The 12910-nt window shown below is 36.4% G+C and overlaps 1 protein-coding gene across 2 annotated transcripts in view; it reads right to left on the bottom strand.

The window, feature by feature from the left end:
* Positions 1–302: 302 nt before the first annotated feature.
* Positions 303–12910, bottom strand: part of LOC134230092 (uncharacterized) — a 31012-nt gene continuing 18404 nt past the window's right edge. The window contains exons 11-19 of one of the 2 annotated variants that reach the window (XM_062711869.1): positions 11759–11960; positions 11543–11644; positions 10104–10226; positions 9352–9544; positions 8495–8740; positions 6466–6624; positions 5971–6003; positions 5161–5757; positions 303–1598 (exon numbers count right to left, since the gene is read on the bottom strand). In XM_062711869.1, coding sequence (XP_062567853.1) covers positions 1522–1598; positions 5161–5757; positions 5971–6003; positions 6466–6624; positions 8495–8740; positions 9352–9544; positions 10104–10226; positions 11543–11644; positions 11759–11960 — 1732 coding nt within the window. In that variant the 3' untranslated portion in view covers positions 303–1521. The remainder of the gene's footprint in view (positions 1599–5160; positions 5758–5970; positions 6004–6465; positions 6625–8494; positions 8741–9351; positions 9545–10103; positions 10227–11542; positions 11645–11758; positions 11961–12910) is intronic. The other variant, XM_062711870.1, reaches the window with a different exon arrangement.

Genomic DNA, 12910 nt, shown 5'->3' with positions numbered 1-12910 from the left:
CTTTCTACCGTAACAATTGTTGTATGTACTCATAAATTCACGCAGAAAGCTATCTGGCCATTTCCTGCCCGTTTGATTGTCTTACAACTACTCAGCTTCATCCCAGTTTTTAGCTACATCTTCCACAGCATGGAGAAGCACTGCATTAATACAAAAGGAAGACCAGAGTCCCGCCAAGGGTATATTAGTTATGCAACGTGAAAAACATGTCCAGCATCAGCAGAGGTATACCTTTTGCATCTGTTACCCTTATAAAAATTCCTCTACATATTTAATTTATGCACACCTTATATAAAAAAAGACAAATTTCAGCTTATTTTATTGTTGTATATCCATGATAATTTCATACATCCTGTATGTAGTTACAAAGAAATTATTCAAAAACAACACTTCTTGATGCTCTTTGTGAACTGAACAAGAATAAAAATCGAACCCCTTTTTACAAAATAACAATGACTAGTTTTAATGAACACTGTTTGAATATCAAAGTGTTTAAAGGAGATTGCTTAAGATAAGCAAATGTGCATCAAAGTTCTTATCACAGAATAAATTTAAGTACTTTGTTGAACTACACTCTAATTGAACAACTAAATGACATCCTACATTTACGAGGCTCTAATAAACATAATTCTAAACTTTATAAAAGATAATGTACAAAAATACAACAAAAGCGAACAAGAAAGCCTTTGTTATGCAACGTTTCGAACATAAAAAAAATATAAGTACATGTATGTACAATGAACACATTTCACTTATTTCAGCACCTTAAAAAAATAAGTCTTTAATAAATGCCCTTTTATATAAAACAATGTTGATTGGAAATGCATTTTGTTGATGAACACAATGCCTGTCAACACTCTCATGTTGACCACACTCTCAGTGAACACTTCACAACATAATGGCTCCAATTTATTCATAGCACAAGAATGCAAAAGCAATTTAAAATACTGAGAGCAGTAAGGGCTATGTAACAAACACTTTCTATGGCAATGGATTCAATATGACTCTTAAATCAAGTATACTAATGTTAGTCCGTACAAAAACAAGGCATGTCTTTACACTGCTTTCATCCACCCTCTCCCTTTGTTCTATATACACACTGTATAATTAAAATCTAAATTGGTCAATATCAAATATAAATGCTTAAGTTTCTGGTAAATTCCACACATCCTTATCAAATGCTGATGTCTGGCAAGAACAAAGTACAATAAGGAGGTTTCTATAAAGCTATTTTCGACTTTTCTCAGTATTCCTTCCAGTTGAGGTATTTAGAATGCATCATATCCAATCAACTGTTCAACAGTATTTTTAAAATTTGATCCTTTTTATTTCTGCTTTCCAATAAGTTCAGTTGATGACCTATATATATGTCTGGTTATGGTATCACTGAACACCAAGGAGAAAACTCAAAAACAATTTCACAATCCACAAGCACCATCAAACCTGTTCATATGAAAGCCCATCTATTTTAAGTTTTAGTAATCTCCATATTTCAAGTTTATTCCCTCTATCAGAGGCCACTTAAATAAGAGTCTGTCTACTCCAGGGGCCTGACTTGGGGATGCCTACAGGTCCTCTTTTAAATCCTTGCCGTTTTCCTGTGAAAAATTTATTTCATAATTATACATTCTAGCAGTAAACAAGAGGCCCATGGGCCACATCGCTCACCCGAGCATTGTGGCTAGGAAAAAGTAGTAATTGGTTTACTATTGAAAAGTTTGAATCCAAAAGTTTGGCCCCGCTCTACCCCCGGGGGTCATGATTTGAACAAACTTGAATCTACACTACCTGAGGATGCTTCCATATAAATATGAGCAATTATGGCTTTGCTATTCTTGAGAAGAAGATTTTTAAAGATATTTTCCTATATATTTCTATATAAAACTTTGGTCGGCCATTGTGGCCCCGCCCTACCCCCGGGGGTCATGATTTGAACAAACTTAATTCTACATTACCTGGGGATGCTTCCATATAAATATGAGCAATTATGGCTCTGCTGTTCTTGAGAAGAAGATTTTTAAAGAATTTTCCTATATATTTCTATGTAAACTTTGGTCGGCCATTGTGGCCCCGCCCTACCCCCAGGAGTCATGATTTGAACAAACTTGAATCTACACTACCTGGGGATGCTTCCATATAAATATGAGCAATTATGGCTTTGCTGTTCTTGAGAAGAAAATTTTAAAAGAATTTTCCTATATATTTCTATGTAAACTTTGGTCGGCCATTGTGGCCCCGCCCTACCCCCGGGGGTCATGATTTGAACAAACTTGAATCTACACTACCTGGGGATGCTTCCATATAAATATGAGCAATCATGGCTTTGCTGTTCTTGAGAAGAAGATTTTTAAAGAATTTTCCTATATATTTCTATGTAAAACTTTGGTCGGCCATTGTGGCCCCGCCCTACCCCCGGGGGTCATGATTTGAACAAACTTGAATCTACACTACCTGGGGATGACCACATAAATATGAGCAATTCTGGCTTTGCTGTTCTTGAGAAGAAGATTTTTAAAGAATTTTCCTATATATTTCTATGTAAAACTTTGGTCGGCCATTGTGGCCCCGCCCTACCCCCGGGGGTCATGATTTGAACAAACTTGAATCTACACTACCTGGGGATGCTTCCATATAAATGTGAGCAATTATAGCTCTGCTATTCTTGAGAAGAAGATTTTTAAAGAATTCTCCTATATATTTCTATATAAAACTTTGGTCGGCCATTGTGGCCCCGCCCTACCCCCGGGGGACATGATTTTAACAAACTTGAATCTAGACTACCTGAGGATGTTTCCCCATAAGTTTCAACTTTCCTGGCACAGTGGTTCTTAAGAAGAAGATTTTTAAAACATACATAACATAATTTTCACTAATTCTCAATTATCTCCCCTTGAATAAGGGCATGGCCCTTCATTTGAACAAACTTGAATCCCCTTCACCCAAGGATGCTTTGTGGCAAGTTTGGTCGAAATTGGCCCAGCGGTTCTTGAGAAGAAGTCGAAAATGTGAAAAGTTTACGGACAGACAGACAGACGGACAGACGGACGCCGGACAAAATGTGATCAGAAAAGCTCACTTGAGCCTTCGGCTCAGGTGAGCTAAAAAACGTTCTTACTTTCAAGGAATATAACAAGAGGCCCATGGGCCTTATAGGTCACCTGAGCATTATGCAACAACTTTCCAGCGATTTAATTTGATTAATGTTTTAAGCAAGATGCTATGGCATTCACAATTTTGAAAGAGGCACCATTTGATCATCATAACAATACACTTAGCAGTTGCTTAGTTTGTTTACTTAATACCCATAGGCAGGGTGTGGGAACAAAAATGCATTTCAAGTAATCAGTAATATTCAGCAATAATCAGTAATGCCCCAATCACACATGAACCCCTGACCCTTAGGCCTAGATCCACACATTGCACAATTTTTGAAAAGGCACCCTTGCTTTTCAAAAATATTTGATTAATACCAAGGAGCAGATCTCGAACAATTCATCCAGTTTCAGTATATAAGTACACCCCCCCCCCTATGGTACCCCTGACCCTGGGGCCTTGAAATTCACAATTCTGGAAGATTAGGGTCCTTGCTCATCATAACTACATAGGTAGTTCATCTGCTTAATACCCAAGAGCAGAGAAGAAAATTTTCAAAGATTTAATGTATTTTCACTATATAATCAATAGAGCCCCACCCTATCACTAGCACCCCTGACCCTGGGGTCATAAATTTCACAATTTTGGTAGAGGCACTCTTGCTCATCATACTTATGCACTTGTTTAGTTTATTTAATACTCAGGAGCAGAGAAGAAGATTTTCAAAGAATTCATAAATTTTCACTATAAAATCTATAGAGCCGCACCCTAGCACTAGAACCCCTGACCCTGGGGCTATAAAATTCACAATTTTGGTAGAGGCACTCTTGCTCATCAAAACTATGCACTTAGTTAGTTTATTTAATACCCAGGAGCTTTTCAAAGAAATAATGCATTTTCACCATATACTTATTTAGCCCCACCCTAGCACTAGAACCCCAGACCCCGGGGTCATAAATTTCATAATTTTGGTAGAGGCACTCTTGTTCATCATAACTATGCACTTAGTTAGTTTATTTAATACCCAGGAGCAGAGAAGAAGATTTTCAAAGAATTCATGAATTTTCACTATATAATCTATAGAGCCCCGCCCTAGCACTAGAACCCCTGACCCCGGGGCCATAAAATTCACAATTTTGGTAGAGGCACTCTTGCTCATCATAACTATGCACTTAGTTAGTTTATTTAATACCCAGGAGCAGAGAAGAAGATTTTCAAAGAAATAATGCATTTTCACTATATACTTATTAAGCCCCACCCTAGCACTAGAACCCCTGACCCCGGGGTCATAAATTTCACAATTTTGGTAGAGGCACTTTTGCTCATCATAACTATGCACTTAATTAGTTTATTTAATACTCAGGAGCAGAGAAGAAGATTATTTAAGAATTCATGAATTTTCACTATATAATCTATAGAGCCCCGCCCTAACACTAGAACCCCTGACCCTAGGGCCATAAAATTCACAATTTTGAAAGAGGCACTCTTGTTCATCATAACTATGCACTTAGTTAGTTTATTTAATACCCAGGAGCAGAGAAGAAGATTTTCAAAGAAATAATGCATTTTCACTATATACTTATTTAGCCCCACCCTAGCACTAGAACCCCTGACCCTGGGGCCATAAATTTCACAATTTTGGTAGAGGACTCAATGCTGATTACAATCATGCAAACAGTTTAACTGCTTTATGTCCAGGAGTAAAGAAGAAGATTTTTAAAGATTGCATTAATTTTAGTGGTTTTTGCCCCACCCCCCAGGCCCCAGGGGGGCAGGGACCATGAAATTCACAATTTTTGTTCCCCTTCACCCATAGATGCTTTGTACCAAATTTGGTTGAAATTGGTTCAGTGGTTGCAGAGAAGAAGCTGAAAATGTTCAAATGTTAACGGACGACGCACGACGACGGACGAAAACGGATAGCAATAGGTCACCTGAGTTTACTCAGGTGACCTAAAAATAAACATTTTTTGTTAGTTTTCAAAATTTTGTATAAATAAACTGAAAAATAGAAATTCTTAATTATTCCAGTTTTCAAGTGAGTTACTCATTAACCACAAGTCTCACCTCTTTCCCCTTTGTCCAGGGCCAGTATATACTGGAACAGAGAGGGACTGCACACCTGTACCACTGAATCTTCAGCTGGCCTGCGACGTCGGATGAAGGCCTTTAGGCCTGGGGTCAGGTTGGTTTCCAAGAGGTTTCTCAACATTTTTAACCTCTTCTCCATTTTTGTATGAGCCAGGTCCTTGTTCAGAAATCTCACACTAACATTTAAGTATTCCTCTGGAACAACACAGGACTGATGATGTACACACCATTCGCAAAGAAAACTGTACAGATACAACATGAAGTCTTCTATCAGCAGTACGCACTCCATGAGTGACATGTGCTCCGCCAGATCAATACACAGGGCTCTGGGTTCAGTGGGGATGTTCTGAGGTGGGTATACACTCTGTGCAGTCAGGTAGTTGTAAACGTTGTGAGCACCAGGATCGAGGTATCGGCATTCTCCGCACACCGTCACTAAACGCCGCAGCATACCAGGGTCAATGCTTTCTCCAGTGCAACCGTTCTTAAAGACTTCAAAGGCAGCATATGCCCTTTGTGGGTCACCTATGTCCAAGCACTGATTTATGACGAGGTGAAAATTTTCTCCAAAACCTGGTAAGATATTGCCCACTATGGTCAGTCACCAACATTTTGGTATATTTGACATTCTAAATTGTCCCCACCCCTTTTACATTTAACACACTTTGGTTTCTCAAACAATTATTTTTACATAATTTTTTTCAATTATACATATTTAGCTGGCAAAGTAGTCTTCATTGCTAATTTTCATTTCCTATTCTTATGGAAATATTTCATATTTCTTACCTATCAAGGAGTTGTAAAATTCAACTTGCTGATCTGAAATATATGGAAAACAAAAATCAAAATACATTAGCTATAAGGTACGAATTTTGAATCAGAATGCATTTGATACTACACTGAAATTTGTTTTCATTTGCAGGGTTTGTCAAAATTCTAAAAATATTCTGTAAAAATCACCAAATTTTTTTTTGGAGCAAATTGTCTTAATTTCATTTACATCTTGTTTGTGGGGACTTAATACTTTTATTGAAGTATGGTAGACAAAATATGACCACAAAAACTGGTCCATGAATGTCAGCAGTACAGTAAAACACACTTACAAAGAACACAGAATGAATTGACACTTACAGCATAGTGATTTTCATTACCCATAGCTTTTAAACATATTTTAACTCGGATATAGTAATACACGTTTATAACAAAGCAAAATCATTATCCCTGGCTCTTCACTATAAGCGTGTTTTAATGTACCTGATATCAGTATTGTTTTACTCTCACCTCTCTGAGCTTTTTGTAGGACTTTACAGATCATCATCAGTGCCATGGCTGGTCTCTTCATGCCAGTGAAGAGTTTAACGATGTTGTATAACAGTATCACCCGCTCTTTGAAGTCAGGTTTTTCTAGTTTTAAGCCATCAACAAAGGACCAGTTACATGCTATAAAAAAAAATAAAGTGCCACGCCACAGCATGATACGCCCGTCAAAATATTACACAATTATCTTTAAAAGTTTAGACTGCAAGAAAATCACTTCAACCTTGATTCTAAGATTTCCATGATTTTTCCATTTAAAAAAAAAAAAATTCTTTATCCGTCCCCTGTGCTGTAGGCATAATTATAACAAATATTACATAACTGACAGATTTCTATACTGTTTGTGTTAAACTTTGTCAAATGCCGGCCATCATAATAAACAATATCAAATTAGTCTTAACAACTTAATCTATGCCAAATTAATTTTGAAAAGAAAGGCTGGCCATCAAATGACATTTGCTATGACCAGCAGTTCTTCTGTCTAATCCCCAAAGACAGATAAGGCAGCGCTTGATCAGATAGCCTTCCTACATTGAACTCATTAATTAAACTTTGACTGGATGCTTGTCTACTCATTACTCCCTAAATATTAATGGATCTGCACTTTTTATCCTAAAACACTTTTAAAACATATAAAATACTCCATGATTTCTTTTTAGATTTAATGCCAGACAGGTTTTATATTTAATTCAAATGGTCAAGTAGGCATGCTGATTCAACCCCACCCCATAAAATTAGTTTTTAATTAATTAATATTATATAATATCAGATTATTAGTTTATTATGCAATATCAAATAAGTTTTAATTACTTTTTATCAAATTCATTTTAAAACTTAGCTAGCCACCAAGAGCTATTTTTAATCTAACAGCTAGGCTGGCTGTCCATTTGCCTAATACCCAAGGGATAACACCAAACCTCCTCACACTAAACTCATTAATTTCTCTCTAATTTGACATGCAACTTTCTGCTATCAAAATTCTTCCTGACCAGTGCTTGATAATTATGCCCATGGGACAAACTGAATTCCTCTCATTAACACTGAAATTTGTTTAAGATTGCTGTAAAGTATATGATGAAAAAATAAGTTTTTACTTGATTTAATACTTTTTAATAAGGATACAACTCTATTTTTTACATTTTTAGGATTACAAAATTTAAAATTTAAAAAAACTTAAATTTTTTAAAAATTTCACTAAAATTAAAGGTCACAGTGACCTTGAAATAGGTCGCGACACATCTTCTACCTAAGATGTATACTTTTGCCAAGTTTGATAGCTCTAGGTCTAATAGTTTTCTAGTTATGAGCCGGACAGGATTTTTCCATATTTGGCTGTAGCATCTTTATTAAAGGTCAGAGCGACCTACTTTTGGTGCGCGACACACCGTCTACCCAAGAAGTATCAGTTGACAAAGTTTGATAATCCTAGGCCTAATAGTATTGAAGTTATGAGCCGGACACGAATGGACAGACGGACAGACGGACGGACGGACGGACATGAAGCCTATAACATAATACGTCCCGTCTTAAGACGGGCGTATAAAAACAAACAATAATTTTGAAGGTATAAAGACGATTTTAAGAACAGACCAGAAGTCTCATCACTGTGCTGGTCTATATGTATAACAAAGGATGAGCAGCACTTGGATTTGAAACTTTGCAACAGACAGCAATAAAAGAATTATGTATCTTGGTGTAGTCTACTTGTGTGCCAAATTATATCAAATTTCAACAATGTAATATTTTTATTGTGTTTTAAATTTTAAAATTAACTAGTGTAAAAGGGAGCAAAAGTTTGAATTCAACAAACAGATATGAGCACGTTTAAAATACCATCCACATCTATATTTCAATTCCTATATTTTAATTCCAAGTCAGAGACAAGATGAATGAAACTCTGTATTTCCATTATGCTAGTTTGACAGTTAGGACATTCTCTTCATGAAAACTTGTACAGGAGTTATATGGAAACTCCACACTCCTTTCTCCCTACCTGTTAAAAGCTGCACAGCTTGGTAGGGTTTTTTACACCTCAGACAAACATCCAGTGCTATGGTAGACATCAGTGCGCCCTCGGGAGATTTGCGGGTCAGGTACTGGATGTTGTTTTTCTGTAGAATCTGGATGACAGCTAGACCCTCCCTCCACCACTGGGACATGGCACAGAAATGTAGTAGTTCAGCTCCAATAACGGCCAGGGCAGGCTTATTTATACTGATCATGGCATCCTCAGCTTTCTCTGAATAAGGACATGAAAAACATAGTTACACAGTTTAACGCATTACATTTTTGTTGTTGTTGCTAATTTAACAATATTAATCTCAGCTACTCCAACTGGAACTGACATGCATGTACCAAACATAATTTTTTTTCCCCATCAGGTTAATTCTGTGGACTCATGATATCTATTCAATCAGCAGCTAGAAATTATAAAGATTTCTTGGATTTCCATTGTATATCTTAAATGCATTTTAAGTAAGCTGGAACAATTTTCTGCAGAAAAATTGTGACTGCAATTGTACATCTAGTGTTAACAAACTCCTTGTAAAAATACACCTCTACAGTATACTTTTATTACCGTGTACGGGTTATTTTAGTAAGGTGCTAATTTTTGCTTATTTTAGCAATTGCTCAGTAGCCCGCCACAATTTTAATCTCTAACATAACCAATATTCTTCTTAATTTCTTTTGCATCACTGAGCCATGTGTTCGCTAAAATAAATTATACCAAAAATATTGGCATACCTTTGAGCAAGCAGAACACAAAATTTTACACTCACCAAGAAAACTCGCTATACAGTATTCAGTAAGTTTAATCAACTCTCACATTTGAACATTGCTGCTTATTACCTTTGATATAGATATTATTAACATTTTCCATAAAGCTCTTAAAGGCATCAACAAGTGTGTTTGGATTCTTCTTGTCCAAGGTAAGTCCCTCCACAAATGTCCGGATGTAGCGGGGGTCCTTTCCCTTGTCCGCGTCACACACTTCTAGAAATAGGTGGGCCAGGTATTCCCAATTCCTAGACATACTGGCACCCTGTAATTTTAAGTAAATCTTTCTCACACACGATAAAAACAGCCTAGATTTTCAATAAATCTTTCCGAAGTCAAACATAACACAAAATAGCCTTGTAACTTTTTCCTTATACAGAACACAAAAAGTTTCACTAAAATTGACTACTAGTAGTGCAAATGGAAATTTTACAGTTGTATTTCATTTCTTAAATACATGAAAATCATTCTCAATTCAACTTTAGAAGTGAGGGAAATATATGGTACCCCCCAAATTTCTAATTTTTTTGTACACATCATTGACTTTGCATACTACAGCAAAACTCGCTTAGTACGAACACGGATATTGCGAATTTACGGATATAGCGAAGTCATCTTGGATCCCCAACTATATAAATTTAATGAATTTCTTATACGGTTATAACGAATTACGGATATAGCGAAGTAATTTCATAGGTCCCTGTGACTTCGTTATAACCGAGTTTTGCTGTATAAATTCCCACTTCAGTAAAGACAGATTCAATACACGAAATTTTCCAATTTTTGAAGATTGTTGTCTTTAGGGAAGAAGACAATATACATACAGAAACAGACACCTTTATTCTATTGACATTGCTCTTCTGTTCCTCTTGATCTACTTCCAGTATTGGACTTTTGGCGTCGGAATGAACACTAGAGGTGTCAGAATCTCGTTCCCCTATGTGGCTCTGTAAGGAATTAAATATCTCTATAATTACAGTCTACAGACCTGTTCATCCAGACAATAGTGTTTTTGAGCAAATTGCTACAATTTAATAATGCCTCCAAGGTTACTGGAACACTTGCTTTAGTTGCTATATATATATAAATATATATATATATACACAGGTGACTCTCAATGGCTCGAACTCCGATCTCGAGAAGTTCTCGATCTCTCAAAGTGAACCTCCGGTCCCGTTTTTTTCCAGTGTATATTAACTAAGCAAATTTACTTCTGATCTCTCGAACTTCTATCTCTCGAAACTCTCTATCTCTCGAACCAAGACCTGGGTCCCGTTACACATTTCATTGATTTTTACTCTCAAAGTTTTGATTGAGCGTGTATTCACACCAATCAAGCATAAAATTGATGCAGCCTGGACTTACCTGGAAAACAGTGAACGCCTGGGGCTAGCGTGTAGGTGATTATTTGATGTTTACGTAGATGACACTACACCTATAGGTCGTCCATGTGTTGATAAAATTAATTAGTGATTATAGGTAAATTATAAACGAACTGACAACTTATTTGGACTTGCATCAGAGGCGATAATTTTTAGAAAATAATTTATAGACGTTCGTTTCAATAAGTTCCCATAGACTATAAACTTTTATTAGAGTCTACATAATCCCAGAAAGGCAAATATTGCACAAGAAATTCATTTCTAAAGGACTGAAAATCTGGTGTCAGTGGTGAACACTGGTGAAGGACCCGATCAAGCCGCGTGATAGCAAAACCGACAATTGCTTTTCAGGATTCATGTATTTATGAAATAAGAATAAATTTGAAACTTTAGGAATTTGTTTTATTTATTCGAAATACGATCATTGTTATTGAAATCAAAGAATTACCTGTAAAATACGATTGAAAATGTGCAATAACTTTATTTACATATACTTCCTGTATTTATAATAGTAGAATATCGATGATCGGAACAGAAAAATCCGGATTTAATTTACTGAGAGTCACCTATATATATATATTTTTTTATTTTTCCCGATCAAATCAAGCACACAGTGGGTGTGACCTGTCATAGGGGATGCTTACTCCTGATCCAACCTCTGACTTTATGTCTGCTCCCAAATTATATTGTTTATATGGATTTTAGCATTAAATAGCTAATTTAAAGAAATATTAATTTTTAGCATTAGATTCCTTTTAGTTATCTTCCATTTCATCCACCTTTTGTTTATAAAACATCAATTATTCCTCACATATTAAAAGATGAACATGAACGAGATATTTCAGTACATCAGTGATCAATATAGGAAAACCTTTACGAACCTCTATGAGGACTGACTGTGTTTTCTGGGCTACAGTTCGTACTATATTGGCTGCTTTCAGATGATGATGTTGTATGAAAATATCAGCCACTTTACCCAACAACTGAAAGTAAACAGCAAAATCTAAATCATATTCACAATACCTAGAAAGATGGAGAACAAGGCAAGAAGGCTGATCAAGGGATCAACAACTGAGGATTATAGGGGTTCTTCTGACCTCCATATCCTGGTTATACAGCTGCTCCTGGTCACAGTTCTCGATCCACTCCGAGGCCTCGGGGATACATGTGTCTGGGGTCTCTAACACGGCACCAAGAGCCGACTGGGTGATGTACACAGGAGGAGAAAAGCCAGGGCGACAAAGGCTGTAGTTCATTACTTTCCATAACTTCAGCCATAGCTGCTTCTCTTGAAATGCTCTAAAAACGTGATAGTACAAAATAGTTTATTACAGTAGTGGAAAAAAGTCCTTTATAGCAAGAGTACGTACAAATACTGTGAAATCACCAATTTTCGTCGAGGTTAAATCTTCATTGTTTTCGAATTATGAAGAGACCCACGAATTCATGTCCACCACGAAATATAAAATATTACGTACATAACTGCTTAACAATTCTTCATCCACGCATTTAAATCCCCACGAACCAAGAGTTTTTACTCAAACCACGAAAATTTGACCCCACAAAAATATGTGATTTTACAGTAACTCAGAATTAACTCATCATAATAAGTGGCATGTACAAGTGAAGCAAGTCTTACCAATTAGGGTTGGACACCGGTACACGGTACCAGTACCGTATCGAATAGTTACTTCAAAAATACCGGTAAAATACCGTTTCATTTAATACCGGTACTGATAACAGTATTTCTTAACCTTTAAAACATTGTTATACATTTAAAATTATTTTTTAACTAGAACTGTCCAAACAGGACAAAATACCCCCCGCTGGGTTTTTCAGAAGTAAGTTTTTCCATAATAAAGATATGCATCAAACATGAATTATGAAGTTTTTATTCCAGTGACCTTGAACTTCCCCTAATAACCTTGGGTCAAGGTCATGACACACCCTTGGGTCATTGGCAATCTTTCAGTAAAATGAGAACCTTTCAAGTTTATCCATAAGAAAGATATGAACCGGACTTGAATTATGATATTTTTCTTCCAGTGACCTTGAACTTCCCCAAATGACCTTGGGTCAAGGTCATGACACACCCTTGGGTCATGGGCAATCTTTGTGTGAAATGAGAACCTACCAAGTTTATCCATACGAACGATATGGACCGGACACGAATTATGAAATTTTTCTACCAGTGACCTTGAACTTCTCCAAATGACCTTGGGTCAAGATCAAGACACACCCTTGGGTCA

The sequence above is a fragment of the Saccostrea cucullata genome, unplaced genomic scaffold (assembly GCF_032062105.1).
Source record: "Saccostrea cucullata isolate Sc308-1 unplaced genomic scaffold, CSIRO_AGI_Scuc_v1 ctg240, whole genome shotgun sequence".
Taxonomy (NCBI): Eukaryota; Metazoa; Mollusca; class Bivalvia; order Ostreida; family Ostreidae; genus Saccostrea; species Saccostrea cuccullata.
The sequence above is the reverse complement of the archived record's forward strand: the minus strand, read 5'-3'. Positions and strand labels throughout refer to the sequence as shown.